Source organism: Esox lucius, chromosome 4, assembly GCF_011004845.1.
Source record: "Esox lucius isolate fEsoLuc1 chromosome 4, fEsoLuc1.pri, whole genome shotgun sequence".
Lineage (NCBI taxonomy): Eukaryota > Metazoa > Chordata > Actinopteri > Esociformes > Esocidae > Esox > Esox lucius.
In genome coordinates, this window is record NC_047572.1 from 17,743,870 (window position 1) to 17,771,387 (window position 27,518).

General features: G+C 43.4%; 1 protein-coding gene across 1 annotated transcript in view; it reads right to left on the reverse strand.

The window, feature by feature from the left end:
* gpc3 (glypican 3) overlaps nt 1-27,518 on the reverse strand; it is a 153,323-nt gene that overhangs the window by 59,177 nt on the left and 66,628 nt on the right. Inside the window, exon 3 of the mRNA XM_010897797.3 lies at nt 9,994-10,679. Coding sequence (XP_010896099.1) covers nt 9,994-10,679 — 686 coding nt within the window. The remainder of the gene's footprint in view (nt 1-9,993; nt 10,680-27,518) is intronic.

A 27,518-nucleotide genomic window follows, 5' to 3' on the forward strand; every position in this document is an offset into this window, starting at 1 on the left:
TGTTCCCAGAGTCCTTTAGGCAACATTACACAGAGGCTGGTGAGAGTGTTAGCTGGGTGTTTGGTCCCAAGGCCCTTTTTGCCATGGTTAGTAAGTTAGACCGGATGGCCATCTCTAGGAAGAGTCTTAGTGACCCCAAACGTCTTGCATTTCCCAATGATGGAGCCCACTGTGCTCCTGGGAACTCTCAATGCTTTAGCAATTGAAACTGACTTTGTGGCTTGAGTTTTGCTCTGACAAGCACTGTAAAGTGTAGGAACTTATATAGACAGATGTCTTACTAAATAATTTACAATCCTTTGAATTTGTCACAGGTGGACTCCATTTAAGTTCTAGACACATCTCAAGGATGATGAAAGGACACAGGTCAATTTGGAGAGTCTTTGCAATAGGTCTACTTACTTAATACTTACACATTTCTATCTATTTTTTGCTTTTTTATTATACATTATTGTATGTAGACTGCAAACAAATAATAGTTAATCAATTATAAATTCAGTCTATAACACAACTCAATGCATTTCCCTATACTGGTAATGTTCTTTTCTTTTGAATTCATGGCATAAAATAAAATATGATAAAATCATGTTCAGACATACACTCACCTAAGGATTATTAGGAACACCTGTTCAATTTCTCATTAATGCAATTATCTAATCAACCAATCACATGGCAGTTGCTTCAATGCATTTAGGGGTGTGGTCCTGGTCAAGACAATCTCCTGAACTCCAAACTGAATGTCAGAATGGGAAAGAAAGGTGATTTTAGCAATATTGAGCGTGGCATGGTTGTTGGTGCCAGACGGGCCGGTCTGAGTATTTCACAATCTGCTCAGTTACTGGGATTTTCACGCACAACCATTTCTAGAGTTTACAAAGAATGGTGTGAAAAGGGAAAAACATCCAGAATGCGGCAGTCCCGTGGGCGAAAATGCCTTTTTTGATGCTAGAGGTCAGAGGAGAATGGGCCGACTGATTCAAGCTGATAGAAGAGCAACTTTGACTGAAATAACCACTCGTTACAACCGAGGTATGCAGCAAAGCATTTGTGAAGCCACAACACACACAACCTTGAGACGGATGGGCTACAACAGCAGAAGACCCCACCGGGTACCACTCATCTCCACTACAAATAGGAAAAAGAGGCTACAATTTGAACGAGCTCACCAAAATTGGACAGTTGAAGACTGGAAGAATGTTGCCTGGCCTGATGAGTCTCGATTTCTATTGAGACATTCAGATGGTAGAGTCAGAATTTGGCGTAAACAGAATGAGAACATGGATCCATCATGCCTTGTTACCACTGTGCAGGCTGGTGGTGGTGGTGTAATGGTGTGGGGGATGTTTTCTTGGCACACTTTAGGCCCCTTAGTGCCAATTGGGCATCGTTTAAATGCCACGGCCTACCTGAGCATTGTTTCTGACCATGTCCATCCCTTTATGACCACCATGTACCCATCCTCTGATGGCTAATTCCAGCAGGATAATGCACCATGTCACAAAGCTCGAATCATTTCAAATTGGTTTCTTGAACATGACAATGAGTTCACTGTACTGAAATGGCCCCCACAGTCACCAGATCTCACCCCAATAGAGCATCTTTGGGATGTGGTGGAACGGGAGCTTCGTGCCCTGGATGTGCATCCCACAAATCTCCATCAACTGCAAGATGCTATCCTATCAATATGGGCCAACATTTCTAAAGAATTAGAAATTTCAGCACCTTGTTGAATCAATGCCACGTAGAATTAAGGCAGTTCTGAAGGCGAAAGGGGGTCAAACACAGTATTAGTATGGTGTTCCTAATAATCCTTTAGGTGAGTGTAGGTCCCAACGGCTTTCTATAGATTCAATTTTTATGGTCAAAGCAACAAGGGGCTGCAGTTGATAAATAAGGGTCAGATCTCTAATGAACCCTTATTTATCAACTACAGTACCTCGTTGCTTTGGCCATAGAAATGTAATCCATAGAAAGCCATTGGGACCTATGTCCATACCTGGCAGTTTGGCTGATAAACACTCAATTTAAATGGGCAGGCCATTCTATGGATTCCATTTCATATGTCAGTGAACAGCAGCTAGAGCCTGAACAAGCCCTTTGCGATTTTAAAAATAGAATCTCAGGGAAAACTTAGTTTGAAAAGCAATGCATAATGCTGAAAGAGCAGAATAATCTGTCTTACTCGAAAACTCCTTGAGCTAACAGCTCTGTTTTTCAAAGCAATCTAGCTTATCTTGAGATATTTGCAGAAGTGCGCCAACCATCACTGAGCAGCTCAATGGTGAGGAGCCCACCGCTATGCATATTCATTACTTTATCATTAGGTAAGTTAGGCCACTAGGGTGCTTATTAACTTAAATACACTGTAGCCAATATTGACAGTGTATTTCCTCATACTTCTGTGGTGCTTATTAAATAACATACTCTAATTTGTTAGTTACCCTCTTTGGGTCTGGGCTATAGCATTTGAAATAAATTGACGTGGAAAGTTAAAAGGGGAGAGAGGTTCAGCTTGTTAAATGATTATAGAATCATAACGGCCTTTGATGGCATGACTTCCACACGCTGCCCTTCACTGTCCAAGTCAATTGACTTTACAGGCTACACTTGTTTAAGAATATACTACAGGCTTGTGTGTGTTTATGGTGGGATTGATGGATTGTTTTAAAGAGGGTGTGCGTCTGTGTGTCAGAAAGGTTTCTTAATTAATAAATACTGACAAGGCCTATATGGTGACCATGGTTGGTGAGGGGACGGGGGAATTTATGTTTTGTTGATATTCATATTAATCTACTAGTCTGTTTGAATGTTGAATAGACAAATGCAGCTGGTCATTGTACCAAAGCCAGCAATTGTATTCAGAAGTGTTGCTTTGCTCATTGGTTGCACTGAAACACGGTCACACCCCCCAAAATGACTGGTATCCTTGATAAAGGGGCGTGTGTCCAAAAAGCGCATTCATTATTTTCAACACATAATATTTGTTTTGTAAACGTAAAGAATGGAGTTTAATTTGCAACGCAGGCTAATTCTCCTCTGACCGCCCCATAACTCATGTGACTGGAGCTGGGTTCCTGGCTTTGTTTGTGTTTCAGAAGCCACACAGCCCCAGAGGGAGTAGTGGCACAGGGGAGAAACTGATTCAGCACCCCCTCCTCCCTCCTCTCATCCCCTGCCCATTGTTTCAGAATCTTTAAGAATGGACCTCATTATCATAGGTATTAATATCACCCAGGGGCTGGACCAGCGCCTCCAACCAGAGAGGTGTTGAGAGATAAGGGCTGTCTCAGCAGGAGACAAACCCTGAAATATCCCCATGCTTTTATCTGTACCCAGCAGCTAGCATCCACAACCAGAGAGGGAACGCCGCCTGTCCACACACACTGACACGCACGTCACGCCAACGCCTAGTGTTAAACACTACGCACACACACGGGAGCGGTACATGCCCACGTAGATGTCACGCACCCACGCGCTTACGCACGAACCAAGAAATCCAGCGGACCTGCCGTGAACCTTCTAATGTCAACGAGAGTTTCTGGCCGACACGTATCGGAGTCTGACACATAGAAAAGGCCATGCATGTTGCCCTCTGGTCAAAAGCAGCACACAATATATACTGTAGGGCAGTGGTTCTCAAACTGGGGTCCGCAGACCTGAGATACTCTAGCCAGATACAAACTAATTTGTTTTATTTTCATTTAAATGTATAATTAATTAAATGGATTTTGGTCAAAGGAACTGTGGAATGACTTTGGAGGGTTAATAGCTTCAAAGTAGCTTTAAAGCTTTAAATTCTGGCTGAAAAAAATGGGCTACCTGCTGAAAAAGATTGAACACCACTGGTCTTCACGCTCTTGTAAAACTCTGTACATGTTATTTTTACCTCATTTGCGTTTAGTTCAGATAGAAGTGTCCGTTATCAATTTGCTATGACAAAAGCAGACCCCAGCTCCATAAGGGTTGAGAATCACTGATAGGTAATATGATACTATTTGCGATGCAGGCAAGGTGATGAAGTCATATTACATGGAGAGGCCCATCTCCACTGCCCCCCCCCCCCTCTATTATTCCATTGAGCTTTGTTAGTCCCTTATACTGCTCTCGCCAATAAAACCTATTTCTCATCTTCATTTACAGGAGAGGGGTCGCAGGGTGATGGATGCCTCCCCTCCATCCTCTCGTCCTCCGTCCCCCTAGGGCTCTAACTTCAAATGCTTCATACTTCTCCCCCCTCTCTCACTCTCTCTCACTTCTGCTCAGTAACTGGTAAAAATAGAGCTTCATAAATCATGCATCTTCTCTTCTCTTCATGCATCTTCATCTTCACAGCAGTGTGTGTGTGTGTGTGTGTGTGTGTGTGAGAGGGAGAGAAAAGAAGAAATAAAGGGAAGGAGGGAATGAAAGAGAGATGGATGGATGGAGGAAGACAGAAGAGGGGAAGCAGATGATTTCAAACTGCGAGAGAGGGACAGAGATGCGATGTCGTGACTGGCAAATGGGATCAGACCCCAGGTTTTTGGCTGCTCTCTCTTCCTCTCTTCCTTTGGCTCACTCCATCCCCTCACTCTCCATAACTCCTTCTCTTCCTTTCCCTCTGTGTCTCTGAGCTCTGGCGAAGCGCCCGTTGAGAAGCAGGGTTATGCTGAGAGACAGATAAACGTGGAAAGGGGAGCCCTGAACACGATGTGGCCACCTACAGCAGGCGAACAGCATGTTTCAAACTCCACAGAGACAGATGGGCTGCATTCCAAATCACATTCTACTCCTCGTATTGCCAAGTGCACTACGTTTGACCAAGGCTTTTGTAATAAATAGGATTCCCTATTGGGAATAGGGTGCCATTTGGAGCGCATTTCAAGAGGCTGGAGTCAGGAGAGTGTCTCGATATCACACGTTTGGGACTCTTCTGCTTGGACAGTGGTGTGTCTGTCACATCCACTCACAGGGCCAGTCGGTTACATCGGACTAGCATGTCGGTGAGGAAGACATGCACTCTGCAGTTTGGACTGTCCTGTTATCCTCGCTGTGTCTGAGGCTCCATGTCTTATTTCACTGGAGTACATCATAACAGTGTGTACCATTGATTCAAACTGAATGTCTCTCTCAGGTGGATGTGAAATAATGTAGAGACAGCCGTCATTGATCATACGTGTATTTGACATATGTGTTTCAGCCTGATGAGTATTAGAAATCTGATTAAACTATGGTGACTGTCTGCTCCGAAACAAGGCCAATAATAATACCCAATGTGCTTTGCAATTGTTCATGTTGACATATACATTGATATTCTGTATGTGGGTGTTGGAAAGCACTTATCCAGTTTGGCTTTGAGTCAATTGTTGCGTGGCTGTGTTTGACACATAAAAAGGATCTTATCCATAATAATCTCATTATGTAGGGTAGTCTACAGTGGTTTGCAGTCATTAGGTCTCTGCCAGCTGTTGGCTAGAGTGCAGGTGCCATGTATGTGCTCATACCTGCTATTTAACAAAACTGATTTTTTTGACAACTAACTGTAGATTTGACACAAATCAAAAATGTATATATTGAAATACAGCTCCGGAAAAAAATTAAGAGACCACTGCACCTTATTCTTTCCTTTCCAAAAAATTTGAAAAGGAAAGTTTTGAGTGAGGTACAGAGGCGTTCAATTTGCAGTAGTCTCTTAATTTCAACCGTTCTGTTCCTCACTCAAAACCTTCCTTTTCGAGTAGTGCAGTGGTCTCTTAATTTTGACCGGAACTGTATGTTCTAAATAGATGCACAAATGTACGTTTCAAAATCCCCCCAAAATCAACTTACCCTATAGTTCCAATCCCTAGTTTGTGAAACAATGTTTGGATGTTACCTTGACCCACCTATTAGCGAGAGTGAGAATATGGTCAGCTGCTCTGTGTAAGAGACCATATTGTCTGATGTACTGTAAGTGAGTGACAGAGAGTGAGTATGGTCTACACTCTGTGAGTGACAGAGAGAGAATGTGGTCTGCTGTCTGTGAGTGACACAGAGAGAGAGTGTGGTCTGCTGTCTATGAGTGACAGAGAGAGAGTGTGGTCTACTGTCTTGAATAGAGCATTATGTTCTTATGTTTTCAGGAATGCCTGAGGTCATCAGTCTACCACTAGATACACCATGCAGCATGTACGACTAGTGCTCTACCACTGGATACACCATGCAGCATGTACGACTAGTGATCTACCACTGGATACACCATGCAGCATGTACGACTAGTGATCTACCACTGGATACACCATGCAGCATGTACGACTAGTGCTCTACCGCTAGATACACCATGCAGCATGTACGACTAGTGCTCTACCACTGGATACACCATGCAGCATGTACGACTAGTGATCTACCACTGGATACACCATGCAACATGTACGACTAGTGATCTACCACTGGATACACCATGCAGCATGTACGACTAGTGATCTACCACTGGATACACCATGCAGCATGTACGACTAGTGATCTACCACTGGATACACCATGCAGCATGTACGACTAGTGCTCTACCCCTGGATACACCATGCAGCATGTACGAATAGTGCTCTACCGCTAGATACACCATGCAGCATGTACGACTAGTGATCTACCCCTGGATACACCATGCAGCATGTACGACTAGTGATCTACCACTGGATACACCATGCAGCATGTACGACTAGTGCTCTACCACTGGATACACCATGCAGCATGTACGACTAGTGCTCTACCGCTAGATACACCATGCAGCATGTACGACTAGTGATCTACCACTGAATACACCATGCAGCATGTACGACTAGTGATCTACCATTGGATACACCATGCAGCATGTACGACTAGAGATCTACCACTGGATACACCATGCAGCATGTATGACTAGTGATCTACCACTGGATACACCATGCAGCATGTACGACTAGTGCTCTACCCCTGGATACACCATGCAGCATGTACGACTAGTGCTCTACCGCTAGATACACCATGCAGCATGTACGACTAGTGATCTACCACTGGATCCACCATGCAGCATGTACGACTAGTGATCTACCACTGGATACACCATGCAGCATGTACGACTAGTGCTCTACCACTGGATACACCATGCAGCATGTACGACTAGTGCTCTACCGCTAGATACACCATGCAGCATGTACGACTAGTGATCTACCACTGGATACACCATGCAGCATGTACGACTAGTGCTCTACCGTTTCCTGTGGAAATGTCACACTGAACAGTCAATTGCTGCCCATCTCATCCCTCTCAAATTCAGTGACCCATCAAGGGCTGGACACACACGCATGCACACACAAACACACGCACGCACACACACACAAACACATGAACATGTGCCCACAAACACGTACACACACAGACACAAACCCATACATATACGATCAGACACCTTGAAAGATATTTCAAAGAAAAGAAATGGATTCCTTAACTGCATTGTCTGACAAACAATGAGATAGGTTTTTAAATGTACAGAAGGTCCCAGGGATCTAATTGGTTATATTGCTGTCATAGGGCAAATCACAAGGCCATAGCAATATTTCAAACATTTTCAATGTAGTTAAAAATGAAATTGCTTCATAAACGAGAAAATCTCATGTATTCTGAATGAGCCGTTATTCAAGCGTTAAGTGTAGTTTATTCTCAGTAGTGGGATACACCACTAAGACCGGGAGTCATCTCTTGGCACAGCTGAGGAGAGAGCATTGGCCATTTCCCGGGTGAGTGCACTGCATGCATATGTATTTACTGTCTTTATCATTGGCTGAGTCAGGGCCACTGGAAGGTTTTTGGCAGTAAGCTCCTCCTTCAGTGTGGAAGTGGGTGTCAATTTATACAACACATCTGCCCTTTTCATAGGCCTCGATTAGATGCATACAAGACAACGTGGTCGTTCCTGCCACGCACTTTAGTGTCAAGTCAGCAAAGACGGACAGAGATTCTGATTCTGTCTATAGACTCATGAAGCGTACAGCGTCAGAAACCAATCAGAGCCCTTCTCCACATTTGGCTGTGTATACACCCTGATTACATGCATTTTCCTTCATCTACACACAACAATGACAAAATGGATTAAACATTTTCAGAACTTTGTGACAATTTATTGAACATGCATTTTTATATTCTGACCTTCTATCCTAACACTCCAAATTGAGCTCAGATGTACCCTGCTTCCTTTGATCATCCTTTTTCATCTCTAGAACTTAATTGGAATCCTTTTGATCTCTAGAACTTAATTGGAATCCTTTTTGTGGCAAATTCGATTGATTGGACATCATTTAGAAAGATGAATAAGGTCCCACACATCTCAGGACAACTCTATAACACAACACAATGTGGAGAAAGTGAATGAGTTTGAATACTTCCAAAGGCACTGTATGTGAATAGCATCAAATGTGAATGTAATGTGTTCAAAGAAGACCAACCTTTTCTTGCATGTTCTTAAAACAAAGCTGGGGTTGAACTGCTTCCCCAAACATGACCTAGAGATTGGCCTGTTTTGTCAGGTTACAACAAGTAACAGTTATAATGGTTCTTTGTTCTGTGAAAAATGTTTTATTTTAATGTAAAAAATCTATTGCTGGGAAATGAAGGCTCAGTCACTTTTCCTCAAGCACAACCACATTGCATTTCTGCCTACACTCCTGACACACACACACACACACACACACACACACACACAGAGAGAGAACTATACCCACAAGTGCAGCAACTAACAAATATCGATCAATCTGCCGGAAATTACTTTGATTCATTGGATAGAAAACATTTATCATTCACAGAATTAAAGGCAAGTATTTTATCTAAAATAAATTAAAGTTGTCATTGTTTTACAATGCCTTAATTAAAATAACTGTAGGCAGTAGATATTAAACAAATAAAAACGTGCAAAAACTAAATTATACCATTATATAATTTTCAAGACATTTGGTAAAGCATTCCAGGGCACTACATGAAGCTTTTGATTTGATGCTATTAATGTTAATGCAACTTGTAATGCATTTGAACACCTCCACATTGTGGAGAAATACTGAACTGACCACATTTGACACTAATGGTTAATTCATCAGCAACGTTGTGAGTGCTTAGCTAGCCGGAGCTGCTCAACTATACACAAACCGAGTTCTGCTTGGCAAACCTTTCTCATTGAATTCTTCAACGTAAACTGGGCCCATACTTTTGAGGTTTTAGTTTGTATGGTGTAGCCTCCGCCACCCCAGGCTTCGCTATCCTTCTCATGTAGATGCAACTAATCCATAGTGACATTCATTGCCAACAGTTTTGATTACTGACATTTTTGAATGTTATGAATTTGTTGTTGCAGCCCTAATGCATACACAGACAGACACACGTACTGGGAGTGCAAAGTAAGTGAGGTCAAACCCTGTTTTAATAAGTGATGGGTCTGAGAGAGGAGCCCTGGTCGTTCACCTCTGGGAGGGAGGCTGGGTGTGAGAGTGAAAAGTTCAGCACTATCCCACATCTACCACATACAGAAGAGAAGCAGCCTCCACAGAAAATACCTCAATATTTCATGAGCACTTCTCCCTCACTTCAGATGTACCCACGGAAATCAACTTGACTGATTTATCGCAGTTTAAACCTTACACAGAGGGTCACCACTGAGCAGAAGAGGATTTATGCTTTGAAACTGGATTCTTACTGCTTGTATGCTAGTAGAGTCCATGGCTTGTAAGGGCAGGCACTTCACTTGACTGATACTAGAAATGTTAAAGTTTACAATATATCTCACTTTGATGTGAATGCCAGTCCGCTTGACTTCTAGATTCAGGCTATCCATTGCCAAACTGTTAATCTAATGTCCTTCCAGCCTCACCATCTGGCCACGGCCTTGACCCCTGTGGTTTTCTATTTGGGTTACTCACTAACTGTTAAAATGGCTGAGTGTGTGTGTCGAGTTGACTGTAGGTGTAATGTATGAGGTGCCTGTGTGTGTGCGTGTGTGTGCGTGTGTGTGTTACTCACCAGGGCATGTAGGCGGGGCCTTGCGTTGACAGCGTGTCTGAGGGCCAGCCTGACCAGCACATGTAACCTCATCATCACAGCCTCCAGGTCCTGTTCCCACCTCATGGCCCCCGCCAGCTTCCCCAGCCCCTCCACGTACCCTCTCCAGTGGGGCTGCACCTCCGCCACGCCTCCCAGGCACCCGGCCATCACGGTCTGGCAGTAGCCTTTGCAAGCCGGGAGCCCCAGCAGGCCCTGGCAGTGTGGACAGTACCAGAGCCTGAGTAGGGCCCGACCACAGTCCCTCCCCGGGCGCAGGTGGTCCGTGGTGTTCACCACCTCAATGCCCAGGTTCAGCGCCTGCAGGAAGACCCGCGTGGCCAGGAGGGAGCGTGACAAACGAGTCATCATGAGCTTAGGGTAGGGGCCGAACGCCAGGGAGTCCCTCCACACACCCCGCAGGCAGTCCTCGGGCACGGGCGCAGCCCCGCCCCCAAGCAGGCGTCGGTAGGCCAGGGGGAAGAGACGTGTGAAGAACGATTGGACCATTTGATCCACGCTGGAGTCGGAGCCCAGGATGTAGAGAGACACGTCCAGGAAGAGCTGGCCCACGGCCCCCTGGGACCCAGGACCCAGCCCTGAGAACTCGGCCCTCAGCATCAGCAGGGTGAAGTTACGTCCGTGACGCAACACCAACTCAAAAGCCTCTGGAAAAGGTGGGGAAGAGAGAAATGAATAAATGTTGTTTTCAAACAACAAACATATGCAGACAAAACCCTCAGGAACATCTATGTGGAAATGTCCTCCAAGCCGGAAGACGTGGGGCTGAACCCAGCCCTGCAGAACTGGACCTCCAAGATCATGCCCTGGCTGCTAGCATCTAGCAGACTGTAATGTGCAGTAGCATCGTAACCAGGAAAGAGATACAAAACATACAAAATGAAACCATCAAGGATGCACAGTACCATTATGCAGTATGCAGTATGACAGGATGCTGCAACACAAACAGTCTCTCTTCACTCATGCTCACCACAACACACTCAGCCAACACACACACACACACACACACACACACATTTAGACATTCCCATCCATTGTTGTACAATGTCACTTTCCATCTTGTTTTATTCAGTATCCTGTTCATTTGATGTTGTATTCATTTATTGCATTTGCTCTTTTGAATTTGTACTTAGTTTTCACTTATTTTCTTTATTTAACCATCTGTATTGTTTAGGGGCAAATACACCATCATTTGCTACACTCATAACAACATCTGCTATAATGTGTATGTGACTACTGCAACTTTAAAACTTTGAAACTTCCGCACACACAAAACACAGTCACACACTTTCAGAAACACACCTTTGTGTTATCATCTGCTTGAGGCGTAGGCTTGTACACTAAGAAATGCAAAGCCTCCACATCAGATGAGAACCACGATTTGGGGTTTGACCTTTCTGACACTACAAAAGAGCACATTTCAAGAGTCTTAGCCACTTAAAAGCATCACATTAATCCTGATTTGAGCCGCCAACCTAGAGCCAGCGGCCTGCATTGCCTTGGAGATGTCTGTAAGAGAAAGGAACAAAGCATCCAGGAGGGGGGGGGGTGTTCAACGCCAGGCAGGCAAATAATCAGAGGCATTTCAAGGCACTAAGTCTTATCAACACACTCCCCATCAGCCCAGAGGAAGCAGGCAAGGGAAGAAACAAGAAAAGGAAGATTTTAGGGATCTACAGCGGCACTGTAGGGAATCTGACGGGGAGCCACTGACTGTGTTCCAAACGGCACACTATTCCGTTTATAGTGCACTACTTCTGGGGCCCATATGGCCTATAGGACTCTGGTCAGAACAAGTGCACTACGTATGCCGCAAATTGGGGGCCATTTCCTGACGATACTCCCAAGGACAGGAGGTCTGTTAATCTCTTAGTTAACACCAGCCACTAATGGTCAAATGTATTTGTTGTAGTTTAGTAATATTTTCCTATTTATCCCACCTGGAACAAATGGCTTACATCCCTGACAGTGTCCTCCTGGTCAGACAGTGACCTTCCGGACAGATAACCTCCCAGATAGACAGTGTCCTCCCGGTCAGACAGTGACCTCCCAGACAGATAACCTCCCAGATAGACAGTGACCTCCCGGACAGACAGTGACCTCTCGGACAGACAGTGACCTCCCGGACAGACAGTGACCTCTCGGACAGACAGTGACCTCCCGGACAGACAGTGACCTCCCGGATAGACACATCGGTCATTCTGTCTCTGCATTCTGTTCAATCACCAAATGGAGGGAGCGATTGCCCTGCTGAGCCTGAGATGCACTTCCCTCTGTGATCACTGGAACAGACAGATGTGCTGAATATCAGGCAGGCTGGAGGACACACATACACACACACACACACACTTAACAGCAATGTTGTTACACAAATATTACACAAAATTAGATAGAGAGAAACGGGATACAATGTCAAATTCTGTGAAAATGTGTCTGTGTCTGAACCTTCCAGACTTAGAATTGGACTGTCAATCAAAGTTAGCTAGGCAACCCATCTTCCTGAAGTCATCCTTCCTCTTCCTGCCTCTATTTCTGTAAAAGCCTAAGGCCAACCGAGTAATTCAGAGGCAACCTGCCATATCGCTTAGCGACCATGCTGGAGACAGCTCCTTTATAATGGCTTTGAGGGACGCAGCAGCTCCTTGGAAATGAAATAAGGACACTGGAAGTATAGGTCACAGAGCTCGGTGCAATATCCTTTGTGTAGCCATTTCCTTGGCCTGCCCCTACCTGCTCCTCCCTGCTCCTCCCTGTCCTCCCGGCTCTCCCCTCTTAACAGGTCAGATCAGGACGAACTGGGGGGGTGTCCACTAATGTACGAAGAGGGTTTGTGTTCCCAATGGATCCCCAGGGAATAGGATGCCATTTGTACAATGCTGGCAAATTTCAAGGGAGTCATCGTAGCATGATGGAAGAACGTCCATATGCAGATAAACAGCACATCCTCAAACGAGGTATCACATCCCTGATCTGCCCTATCGCTTCCTCCTTCCTCCTTCCTCCTTCCTCCTTCCTCCTTCCTCCTTCCCTGACATTTACTTTGAGGATGTGGTTCCAGACTCCACCTGCCTGCCCAGGGACCAGACACACAACTACTGATCTGAATCCAAAAGGTTGTAACAGGCCGGTCACTGAACATAGCTATAAGATATACGGTCACCTCCCAAATGCTTCCCTTTCTTCTCTTCTATAGTGCATTCATTTTGACCGGGGCCCTGGTAGCAATTTAAAGTCAATAGGATGCCAATTGGGATGCAGGATAAGTCGGCAAAATGTTGCGTTGCTAGAGGATGCTTTATCATCCTGTGGGAAAGCCATCTCAGTTCCACTCTATCAAGTCATTAATCAGGGATGTCAATTAATACAGTACGGGCCATAGCCTCCATATTAATGTGCCTGTGGTACCCTGTTATCAGTTACTGACTGCATTAATCAACAGTATGATACTGAATACAGCAGACTATTTTTTATTTTCTTTAACTTTTCTTTAACCAGAGAGACACATTGAGACCTAGGTGTGCCCTGGGAACAAGAATACAAGAATACAATTAAATATGAAATACATACACTTTACATTTCTTTCTTTTCTAACGCTTTTTCAATTGACACATGGGCACCAAGGTATCCAAATTAAGTTCCAATTGGATACTGGTCCACACATGAGGTGCTTTATATGAGAAGGCAGAACTAACCAACGCAGAAGTAAAAAAAGGGGTCTGAAGCATTAACTAGCTCTGTGATCTTGTATTTTAGTCAGAGATTGAGAGTGTCAAAAGAGTACAACCTATTTAAATGTGGGTGGATTGATTTCCTGCCTGTTGGGCCCTGTCCGGGGCCTCCCCCGGGTAGGGCCACAGTGTCACCAGACCCCCCCGTCTCAGTTCCAAGGTGTTACGCTGCTATATTATTGTGCTGGGGGATATGAGGAATGCACTACTAACTTTTCTCAGTCTCCTCCAGTTTTACATTTTAGAAGGAGATGAGGTCCTGGTCCACACCTGCGGATTACCTGGTTTGGGGGGCCCGTTGCTGTCCCTGTCCTTGTCCACCTGGTCATACTTTTGACCTAGTCTAAAATCAAATAGACTCTGGATTTAGCCCAGAGAAATTTATTTATTATTCCAACTGGACTCTTAATATCTCACCCGGCACAGCCAGAAGAGGACTGGTCACCCCTCTGAGCCTGAGTCCTCTCTAGGTTTCTTCCTAAAATTCAACCTTTTTAGGGAGTTTTTCTTGGCCACTGAAATTCAACACTACTGTTGTTTGCTCCTTGGGGTTTAAGGCCGGGTGTCTCAGTAAAGCACTTTGTGACAACTGCTGTTGTAAAAAGGGCTTTATAAATACATTTGATTGATTGATTGATTGATTTCCAACAAAGTTGGTATGCTGCGAAAATGCAAACAAAAACAGAAAGCAATGATGTGCAAATCACTTATCCTTATATTTAATAAAAAATTGTGGAAAAACAACATAACAACTGTTGAAATTGAAAAATTCTATTGTTTTTGGAAAAATACGTGCACATTTTGAATTTGATGCCCGCAGCATGTTTATCACCGGCCATTGGTTTCTTGGTCAAATCCCTGACCAAGGCTATTCTTGCCCTGTTAGTTTCTTTGACTAGACAGCCAGCTGTAGGAAGCCCCATGGTGGTTCCAAACTTCTTTCATTTCACAATGATGGAGCCCACTGTGCTCCTGGGAACTTACAATGTTTTAGCCAATTGTTTAGTAACCTTCCACAGACCTATGCCTCCACACAATTCTATCTCGGAGGTCTATGGAGAGTTTCATATACTTGGTTTTACTCTGACATGCACTGGGAAGTGTGGGACGTTATATAGACAGTTGTGTTCATTTCTAAATCGTTTCCAATCCATTGAATTAGCCAGTCATGTTCTACAGACATCTCATGGATTATCGAAGGATGTTATGTTATACAAAAAAACACAGGATGCATCTCAGCTAATGTGTCATGGCAAAAGAGATATTTAAGTTTTTCATTTTCAATAAATTTGCACACATTTCTAGAAACATGTTTTTGCTTTGTCATAATATGTTATTGTGTGTAGATCAATAATTAATTATGTCTTTCACACAAAAAAATGTGTCTGAATACGTTCCAAAGGCACTGTATATACTGTAGTGTAAGATTGCTTATGAACAAGAATCAAGAAGTTGGTAATAATTAGTGGATGTCCGTTACGCCATGATTGCTATCCCAAAAGGGCTTTTTCATTGACGGATGTGAATGACAGATCAGTGGAGCCCTAGGTCATCTCATATGTGTCCTCTCATTCCCTGGGACATTAACTAAGAGTGACACCGTCCACGTTACTGGATGGAATGTCACATCAATGGGATTTTAATCATTGTTTTACCGTTGGATTATTCTTTCAGCCTATTCTGTCCTCCACGGAACGTTTTAGCTCTTCAACAACATCCATCCTTGACAAGCCGGTTCTGCACTGTTACTTCTCAGCCTACCATGACCTGTGCCATTTGCCCTTTGACCTCTGGTGGGATCCCTCCCTTGTCAACACTGTCAGTACTCGTCTTATTTGTCACATGACAGCATAAAATGACCCTGTAAGACTGCCCATTCCGGGTAATATTCAACTATAAATGCTTGTCATAAATGTTTAAATAATTGTAATTTGTCTTGGATGATTTCTCTATTGGCTACGCTGCCTGTGTTTTCCGTGCCTAAGTGGCAAGTCCCCCATACTGAATGTTTCAACACACAAGCCATTTCGAGAGCATCAGCCTCCAACACTCCTTCTATCCATCAACACGGTGGCAACATGTAGCACACTACTTTTGTTAAGGGCCAATAGGTCTCTGTTCAAAAGCAGTGCCCTACACAGCAAACAGGGTGTCATTTGGGACAGAACAGTGTGACTATGTGACTCATAGCAGGTCAGATGATCCAGTGCCCTACACAGCAAACAGGGTGTCATTTGGGACAGAACAGTGTGACTATGTGACTCTTAGCAGGTCAGATGATCCTGGTGATTGTGATTCCATGTTGAGCAGGAGGGTAGACGGACTCCCTCCTCCGGCCCGTCAACACATCAATCAGTGAAGGACCATTCACTCATTATCCCTGGGAGAACAAAACCATCAATAAATTAGCCAGCCAATGAGACTAATCCATTTCCCGGATGAAGTGTCACCTCTACGGGTGGACAAGGAGACAGATGGGCGGCGAGGGATGGGTACCTGGAACGGGCCTGAAACGGCACGTCGCTCCCATCAGAGCACCTGTCAAACACAGCGCACTATTAAAGCCTGATTCAACCTTTGCAGGCTGAATGGGATCGGAGCGGAGCACTGTAACCTCCCATCTAGAATCACTGGGACGCATCATGGATGAGAACAGTCAGAGGCATGCTGACTAATCCGGATGAGGTGGACCCAGGGCTGCGTTAGAGGATGCACGTTTTAAGATCAACCCGGTTTAGCACACCTGATGCTAACAGCAGCTCATCAAGTCCTTACCTATCTGAATCAGGTACGTCACGGCAGGGTCGAAGTGTAAACCTGCCGAATGGAAGACCACCAGGAAGTGGGCTGAGCAGGCCGGATGTAGTGAAAAGTAGTGCACCATGGAAGAGCCTGGGCAGACACAGTCCTGTATGTAGGGAATAGGGTGTCATTTGTGTAAACTGAGAACTACCGTTTTCACCTGAGGAACTCTTGTGCAGGGGTGGTGTATATCTGAGTCTGTTTCCGACAGACAGGCTGGTGGGGGGGGGGGCTGATTCCAGGAATGAGCCAGGGAGGATTCTGGTAAGACCCAGATAGCATCACATCAGCCCAGCCGGTGGGCGGACAGACAGAGGCAGGAACACGGGCAAGGGAGAGATGAGACAGGAATTAGGTTACCCCATCTGTTAGACAACACCTCATCAGTCGGCCAGCCAAAAACACACGCGCACACACACACACACACACACACACAAGCTGGCCGGGATGATGAACGTGTGCGAGCAGTTGGACGACCACAGGGAGAGGGAGAGAGGTGTGAGTCCGAAAGTACAGCATCAGCAAGTACACCTTTCAACTCACACAAGCACACTGACTGAACGGAGAGCCGAGAGGCTGTGTCCCAAAAGAGCAAGGTCAATTGTGCTCTCTGAAGGGAACAGAGCACTGTTTGGGCTGCAGTCCCAGCATGCCAGGCAGTCTGCGAGCGATGCTGGCCCTCCTCACCACTGTATCTTGGACTATCGACTATCTATTGATCTCAAACCCTGTGGCCCTTTCCGGAGGTCAAAGTTGAGCCCTGCCCTTTCTCAGTCTCCCAGGCATACATCTCCCAGTCTCCCAGCATTCTAAGGGGCACAGTGTACCCTGTTTGAGGACACAGGGAGGTGGAGGAATGGGGCAGTATGAGATGGGAGAGAGAGTGCCAGAAAGTGCCAGAACGTGTGGAGAAAGTGCCAGAACGTGTGGAGAAAGGCACTCAGGCAGGCTGGCTTTGAAGCAGCAATCAAAGGCAAGCTGGAGTTAACCGATGCCAGTGTAGAGAGAGACACATAAAACATCTCGCTCCAAAACTCAAAGGGGGAACATGTGAGATGCGACACCCCAATCAAACACTCCCGCACACACAGACACAGACATATTTAGGAGTCTCACAAACCAAAGACCTGACAAATGTTATACTTTGAAACATAAAGCACCTGTTCACCTTCCACACGCATACAAACACCAGATTAACCCACAGACTTAAACACACGCAGCATGCACACACACCCACACACACACACACACACACAGACAAACAAACACACATGGATTCCCATTCATCAGTCAGAGTTCTCATTACTCTACAGGGTTATGATGTGTGGGGGTTAGGATGAGTGTAATTTCTGTCACAGTGATGAGAGAGAGAGATGGAGAGAGAGAGAGAGAGAGAGAGAGAGAGAAAGAGAGAGAGATATCTGTAACGGCATCTTGGCTACCTGAAACAGGGCATCTTGGCCACCAACAGAGCATCTTGGCTACCTATAGGGCATCTTGGCTACTCGGTAGGGCATCTTGGCTACTCGGTAGGGCATCTCGGCTACTTCAATATTTATAGAGCCTCTTTGCACTCTGGACTTAGAAATATTTCTCATTCATTACAGCTTTATATGAAAAAATACACATATGACCAAAAACATTTCTTTGTAAGATTACATATCTATCCTGTCTATTTGTAATGATGCCCTGTAAACTACAAACCATTCAAACAAAAAATCTGTAATACAATTAAACAAAACCTCATTGACTCTATTAACCTCACCCTAATTCACATGTTAATACATATTTTAGAACATTCTATGAGATGGTATTTGAAGTGGAGAGGACGAAAACATACCTTCATTGCTGTTAGAACCATGTCTTATCATTCCAATAGGGCCATTACCATAAATAACCCTGACTAGAAAAAACAGGCAATGCTGCAAAAACCATTGGCAACATTTGGAAGTAATGGCAAAAGTAGCTTACCTTTAACCTGTTCAATACCCAGGATAATGTAACAAATCTACAAATTCGTTATATGGGAGTATGAAATCCATCAACATCACACTAATATCTATAGGTTGGAATATTACAGAGGAATTCTTTAGTTATAGATCCTGAAAAATATCCCGCCAAGCACTCAATTCATCCTTATGGAACGACCCATGACCCCTGTGTAAAATATGAAAGCTTGGGAGTTGAGACTATTGCTTAGAATAAGTCACCTGGAAACTAGTTTTGAAGGAGTTGCTGAAGTAGCTTGCCTGTATCTTTATCTAAGGCCAAGATATGGCCAAAAAGCTATACAATTATTTTCAAAATCACCATACAATTTTGACTGTGACTGCACTAAACATGCAACCATACCAAAATAACTATAGGTAACATTTTGGGAGGATTAAATCTAGCAACCCCACACTATTTTCTGTAGGTTGGAACCAGATCAGACAATTCTACTGTGGAATTCTTTATTTATTGATCCTGAAAATTAACCCGCAAAGGATTCAATTCATCCTTATGGAACGACCCCTGACCCCTGTGTAAAATATGAAAGATTGGGAGTTGAGACTATTGCTTAGAATATGTCACCTAGAAACTAGTTTTGAAGGAGTTGCTGAAGTAACTTGCCTGTATCTTTATCTAAGGCCTATAGATACAACTGTGTAGTTGACAATTTAAAAGTTCCAAACTGTTACCTATTGTTATTTTGGTATGGATGCATGTTTAGTGTGGTCTCAGCTAGTGAACATTATATATACATTTTGATAACTATTTAATGACGTTTTAGCTTAGCCTCTTTACCCATTTCTTCAGACATAGCCCACTGTTGACATATCCAAAGCACCAGTCTCAACTGTTAAGCTTTCATGTTTTTCACAGAGGTCAGGGGTTGTTCAATATGAATGAATTGAACAATTTCAAGGGTTTTTTGCAGGATCAATAACATCAAAATTCCACAGTAATATTGACTCATACTGTAATATCTTGTAGATACAAGTGTCTAGTAAATAGGTTACCAGTTTGGAAATATTACCTATTGTTGTTTTTGCTGCATTGTCTGCTTTGTGCATTTAGGGACATTTATGGTGTGGGTTAAGAGAGGTCTCCTAGAGGCCCTATTGGGTTGTAAAGGTATGATTATCTGAGAACATTAAAATTATGTTGTTCACATTTACACTTCTCATGCTATGTCATAGCATTTTCTAAAATCATCTATCAATATACAGCTGGAAAAATAGAGTTAAGATATTGTTTTAGATCATTTTGTGAAATAGAGTTAGGGTTAGAATTTAGAGAGGTCTCAAAGATGATTATCGGACAAAAAAACTGAAAAGGGAACTTTCATTCACACTTTACATTGTGTATAATAACACATTCTACACCAAACATGAAACCTAATTTAGAGAAAACACAGTTTCGACATACAACTTATAGTTTGAAATGATCATAAATCCCAAAATAAATGACATAACATTGTAAAACTGCATGCAACTAACAGGAGATTTCTAAGGAACATGCTGGCAAAGTTTGAAATGTCTGACAGCATCAGGTCATGAACATTTCTTATCCACCGTTGCATATTGTCTTCGAGCATCAGCTGGATGTACAATCATGCAATCAACTGAGATTATTTCCCCCCGTTTGAGACAAAAACAAATTATCATGGAGAGAATGAGAGAGAACAATCTTATTACTAGCTACCTAGTTGTGATCCCTCAAATACTTTTTTAAAGTATTGCTATAAGATAGGCTACCTGTCTCCAGTGTTTTCGTAATTAAATGTAACATTTTACAGATTATAACAAAAATTACTGTTTGTAGCATTGAAAATGGAAGAGGACAGTGATAGCCACATGTTAATTTATGAAAAAAATATAAAATTGAAATATTTATTCAAGAAGAGAGAGATGGTAACCTAGAGGCCCTACAATACTTCTAATGAGAGAGATATGGAGAGAAAGAGATGGAGAGAGAGAGATGGAGAGATAGCAGAGAGTGGTGAAAGAGTTCCTGATCCAAACTAGGGAAGTGTAAGTGACACCCACTCCACATGAAGCACATCAAAATCCCAGATGGAGACTCATTGAGGAGGTCCCGTGGATTGGAACCCACACCCTTCTCTGCCCTTCGTCTTCACTCCTCTCCACAGTCACACTGTTTTGGCTGCCCTTCTTCATAATAACCATCTTCTTTTCACATCTCGTCTACGGAAGAGCCCGATTCAACTGGGCTTGAGGTAAAAAATAAATGACTGTTCGGCTATCCATTCAATAAATATATATTAGCATAGCAGTTTAATGAAGTAAGGAAGTGATCATGAAATAGTTTCTTTTTTATTTTTGAAGTGGGGCTTTATAGGCAGATAAAAGGGCAATGAGCCCAAGTTTTAAAGGAGAGCAACATGGGGATAGGAGATGTTTTTGAAGTTCTTGAAACAGATGGGAGCCCAGTGTGTGAGATATGGAGTGAGGGAAACAGCCAGATAGGACATGAATGACAGAGAGCAGGGGGGAGAGTGAAGGAGAGAAGGTGAGTGAAAAAATAGAACAGAGAGAGAGGGAGAGTTGGAAGAGCGAAGAAGAGAGAGGGAGAGTGTTGATGGAGAGGTAGACATAACAATCTGGAAAGCTGCCAGTGAGACATTTGATACATATTGGAGATGTTATGATAACACATACAGATGGGACATTATGATTTACACCCAGCATCACTCTAGTTGATATGGCTCATGGATAATCATAGAGTATATTTCAGAGCTGACAGTGTCCTGCTTGAAGACACTGGCAGCTCTACCCTAGAACTACTTTAACTCTACTTTAGAACTACTTCAGCTCTACGTCAGCTCTCTTTTAGACCTTTATTAAGAGAATGGTGATACTTTGGCATTAATAAAAATGGACTAAAATGAGTCTGTAAATTTCAGCCTATGTTGGGAAATTGGGTCTTGGGTTTACTAATCAATGAACAAGAACAAATGCCCCGTCTCCAATAGATAAATGAATAATATAACATTTAATTGCAAATTAAGTTTCTTGTAATTTCTTGTGTTGTTTAATAGGTATATGAATATAATCTTTTTTAAGAATAAATAACATTTGATGAATTAAATATTTAATCAATCAATGTCCTCAAAAATATTCCAAATTAGGGCCTTATATCACGCAATCAATGTAAGAGGCAATTATTCTGATTAGATTGGTCCTTAACTTGCAGCTCTGACAATGTTCACAATGAAGTGGAGTAAACCTGCTCCAGGGCCGGTTAGTACTGAAAGATTAGATGCCATAGAGGTGAACCATCAATATGTCAACACTTATCCAAAGTTGGAATTGGCCAAAGTTAGATTGCTAGCTCTTTTTCCTGCTCTTCGGTACACCTCTCTGTGGTGCAGAGAGCATAAACATCCTGAGCACATGAACTGTGAGGACTGAAAACTCATCTCTGTCACTCCTCTCCCTGTCTGTGTGCGAACGGGTAAGAAGATGAAAGAACAACGCCCACACTCGCTCTGTGGTGGAATGCACACATCATCCCCCATTCTCCTCGATCTCTCATCCCCATCATCCCTTTATCCTGCCAGAGGAGAGACAGAGACTTCCCAGCTTGTCTTTTCTGGCCTCGGTCCCTTGTTAAAGTTGTCGTCAGTCTGCAAGTCATGTGACAACATGGATTCTGACCTCGGCAGGTGCTTGTGCTGATCAAAGGCTGAGACCAAGCCGGTTTGCCTCTCTCTTTATCTCTAGCTCCTTCTTTACTTTTCTTCTCGTCCAGTAATTAGTGTAGCTCAACTCCCAGTAGCGTTAGGGCCTCAGCTTCCTGCTCTCGTCACCCTTTCTAGCATACACTATGATACTGTAATCTATCTTTTCTGAAACTGCTTCCCAAGTGAAATGGAAATGAATGTGATGTTTGAAGGGGGAAAAAATGGAAGAGCCCCATGGTGAGTTAATAATGTAAATGTGGAGAGCTTTCGTGTTTTTCCGTTAAAAGTCCTACCGCCATCCTCCACCCATCCTCCACCCATCCTCCACCCATCCTCCACCCATCCTCCACCCATCTTCCACCCATCCTCCACCCATCCTCCACCCATCCTCCACCCATCTTCCACCCATCCTCCACCCATCCTCCACCCATCCTCCACCCATCTTCCACCCATCCTCCACCCATCCTCCACCCATCCTCCACCCATCTTCCACCCATCCTCCACCCATCCTCCACCCATCTTCCACCCATCCTCCACCCATCCTCCACCCATAGTGCCACACATACATACATAAACCTTCAACCTTGCCTCACCTTACTGTGTTCTGCACTAACCACCTAAAAACCCTGAACCATTTCTCTTCTCAGAGTCTTCTGTAGAACACTTCTTTAACCTGGCCTCATCCTACATTCTCCTTTACTACCCTCATAAATGCCTTAACACAGGTTGGTCAATATTGCACATTGCTTTGTAATGTAACTATTTTTCATCCATTATCTATTTTGGGTCTGAAAAGGCACGTTATTAAAACATTTATATGTCTGCAATAATTTCTGCATACTTTCGATCTTGTGTTCGATTTTTAAGCGTGGGTTGGAATTGGGGGGAGGGCTTGTGGATCGGATTTGTTTTGCCAACTCCTGCCTTAACCCCTCTCTCTTCTCCCAATGCCCACCCCTGCCTTAACCCCTCCCACTTCTCCCAGTGAACACTTCAGCAATCCATAAATTACATTACAGGACACTTTCAGGATGTCTGTCACCAGAGAAGACCTCCGTTTTTAATCATGTCCCTAGAGAGAAAAACAATCCCCCCTCCCCCCAAACACATGCTTTCTTCCACCTCTCTTTCTCCTTCACTTCTTCCTGCTCACTCTATTTTTGCCAGTTTCTCACCCCATAGTGGTGTTGATGAATAGGTGAGTGCTGCCATCTCTGTGCCCAGCAGGCAGCCAACAGACAGGAGTGGCCAGGACCCGGCTCCTCCAGAACACGCTCTGGGATCCAGACGGAAAGGAGATTAATTAATCCAGGAGCACGGAAGTCTGGACACACCGCCGGTAGGTTCCCGGGAAAAGTGTGTTACTCTGTGTGTGTGTTTGCACATGTCCACTTGGGTCTATAGGTTGTTGGATAAAGAGGATAAAATCCCTGTTGAGTGTGAGTGTGTGCGCGTGTGCGTGTGTGTGCGCGTGGGCTCGGTGGTAGAAGGGAAGGGTATAGGAGCTCTTTAAATAAACACCACTTGGGTACAGACAGGAGCAGCCTGAGGCAGGCCACATCAGACCGTCCTTGACCTTCCGTCTCACACATAGCCAAGCGCTTTAAACAGTCTGTGAAAGGGTTGGGAGAGTCTAGTACACCAGCAGACACAGGCCACACAGATGAATGCAATAGGCTGATGAAAAGTACTATTATTAGCGCAACTAAAATATATTGTTCCTTGATAAAGGATCAATCATCCTACCAGAAACATGAGACATCTAATTAACACTTTATTGATAGTAGATGAATCCACTAAGAATCCTTAATTAATCCCGTGCAGACAAGACAGCCATTCCTTTTAAACATCATGGCATCGGGTAAAACCACACTGATTCAAGTACAATAAAATCGCACTGGTCCTTAAGGAGGATCAGTGGCTTCCATGTAGGATATCTTGTGACCTGACCAGAACCTCTTCTGGTCCCGGAAAGGATTGGAGTCCCAAATAAGTTCTTGTTTTCCAAACTTTAGTACACTATAAAGACAACAGGGTGCCATTTGGGATAAAACTGCAGTTCTCCCAGAGTGTCCTCTGAGACAGGAGGTGGTGGAGTCAGTGTGAAGGAGATGGAGAAAAACAAAGATGACAAGGAAGACAGAAATGTCTCAAGACCTCCTAACAGTGACCCAAATAGAACACCCACTGGCAACAAGGCACACAGAACATTATGTCTTCTATAATCTGGTGGTTTCAGATGGCTTATTTGAATGCATGTACTATTCCCTCTGGACAAGAGCCTCAGCTAAAGAGTCAACAGTGAATGATCATAGAGAAGAGGAACATGTCTTCTCCAGGGGACAGTGCTCAACAGTAGATCTCCATGCAAGGCTGTCTGAAGTAGTAGCTTGTTGATCGGACTGAGAGGATCAACGCTCTCAAACTGAAACACAGAGTCCAGTAGAGTCCAGTAACACCAACGTGATTATCTGAAAGGCCCTGTGTGGATTGGGACAAGGTGATATTTTATTCATTCTATATTATATGTCTACACTGTGGCTTCAGCTCCCGTACTAGCATGAGCTTAATGTATCTCAATCGGCAAGAAAACCTATTAAAAGACTGAAATGTTTCAACAGAGAACGTGCGTGTGTGTGTGTGTGCATGTGGTGGGAGAGGGGTGGTTAATGGATAAGAAGATGAGTGGTTTGAGTTAAGCGTATCAGCGCTGGTACAGATGACTGTTCGTCAGTCTACCACATCACCAGCTACCAAACCAGAGGATACAGCTCTGCAAAACCGATCATTAGCAATGGCAAATGCACATCAGTCACATGACTGGGTAATATGATATTTAAAGAAAGAACGTGGAGGCACTGTGGATAAAGACTGGTAATATGATAACTGAGGGGTAGCTTTCCTCTACATTGTCTCTTCGAACTCGGGAGATGTCTGTGTGGGTGTTTATAATGTACATGGCTGCATGAGCAATTACTGGATGGATTGATGAAGCTCGGGAGGAGAAGTGCAGACCGCCAGGAAAAGAGCCATGCTGATTCTGGGAAGTTGTGTCATTTCATTTTGATGTCACCAGGGTAAATAGTCTGTTTTACTTCAGTAAAAATTACTAATAAATGTCTGGCCTTTATTGGCATGAACATGAAAAAGGAGTGAAAGACAGATCTTGATTTCTATATTTGCTAACAGTACTTTCTCCTACAACTCAGTTTCCAAAAGGTTGTGAAGCTGTATAAAATGTAACAAAAAACTGAATGATGTGCAAATTATTAAAACCCTGCATTCAAAAGAGAATAGTGTGAAGACAACATATCAAACATTGAAACTAAGACATTTTATTCTTTCTTGAAAAATATATGCCCACAAAAAGTTGGGACAGGGGCAACAAAGGGCTGGAAAATATGTGTAATGCAAGGAAACTAAACCTGGTGGAATGTCACACATTAATTAGGTCAATTGGCAACAGGTCAGTAACATGATTGGGTATTAAAATATAATTCCAGTGAAGATGAGAAAGGGTTCACCGCTGGGTGAAAGACTGTGCGGGCAAATAGTGGAACAATTTACGAATAACTTTCTAAATGTAAAATTGCAAAGATTTGGGGATCTCATCAGGTATGGTATATAAAATCATTAAAAGATTCAGAGAATTTGGATAAATCTCTGTATGCAATGGACAAGGCGGAAAACCAATATTGGATGACCGTGATCTTCAGGCCCTCAGGTGGCACTGCATTAAAAACAGATACAATTCTGTAGTGGACATCATTGCATGGGCTCAGTAGCACTTCCGAAAACCATTGTCTGTGAACACAGTACGTTGCTGTATCCATAAATGCAAGTTAAAACTCTACCATGCAAAGAAGAAACCATACAAAAACAAGATCCAGAACTGCCGCCGCCTTCTCAGGGCCTGAGCTCATTTAAGATGGACTGAGGCGAAGTGGAAAACTACTCTGGTCTGACAAATCATTTTTTTTATTATATTTGGGAAGCATGGACTCCGCGCCATCCAGTCTAAAGAAGAGAGGGACCATCCGGCTTCTTATGAGTGCACAGTTCAAAAGCCAACATCCGTGATGGTATGAGGGTGAATTAGTGAATATGGCATGGATGTCTTGCACATCTGTGAAGGCACCATTAATACTGAACAATATATACAGGTTTTTGAAGCAACATATGCTCCCATCCAAACAACGTCTTTTTCTGGTAAGACCTTCCTTATTTCAACAAGACAATGCTTAACCACATTCTACATGTATGTATGGCTCTGTAGTAAAAGAGGCCTGCCCTAAGTCCAGACCTGTGACCCATTGAAAACATTTGGCGCATTATGAAATGAAAAATATGACAAAGGAGACCCTGAACTGTTGAGCACCTGAAATCCTCTATCTAGCAAGAATGGGAAAACATTTCACTTTCAAAACTGCAGCAGTTGGTGTCCTCAGTTCCCAAACACTTACAGAGTATTGTTAAAAAGACAGGTGACACAACATTGTGGTAAACATGCCTCTGTTCCAACTTTTTTGAAACGTGTTTCTGGCATCAAATAAAAATAGGCATGTATTTTCCAAATTCAAATAAAATGTCTCAGTTTCAACATTTGATATGTTGTCTTTGTACTATTGTCAATTAAATAGAGGGATAAATGATTTGATATCATTGCATTCTGTTTTTACATCCCAACTGTTTTGGAAACGGGGTTGTAGTTCAAATCTGTTATCTTGCACACTAAAGCTATGCATGGTTCTGTTTTCTATTAACTGTATGTTTGTAGTCACCCACACACACACACACACAATGTGAGACTCAGTCATGTTTGCAAGTGTGTTTTGGCAAAATGACTTCCAGCTCCAGCTCAGAATATTTGTTTCAGGATGTCTTCATCACCAGAGAAGTCAGAACACAAAATGGACACTCAGAGGAACATTCCTGGCCTAAGGACATTAACTAGTGTTTGTGACAGGTTTAGGACCTGTTGCATGAATGTGGCTTAGACTTTATTATGAAAATGCATTACGAAGTGCATAATTAATTCCAAATTCTAGAGTCTAGACCCCTTAATACCTACTCACACGTTGCAGAAGTCGAGTTTTGACATGTAGTGTGTTCTGGACAATGTGGCTATTTTGGTGGGTGACAGAACATATGTTGTGATAGAAATATGTTGGGGGGTTTTCGCGTAATGCATTCATTAATTCACTCAGACCTCCTGTGGGGGATGTGCTATCCTCATACAGAATCAACTCTAGCTTGGACATGGGTCA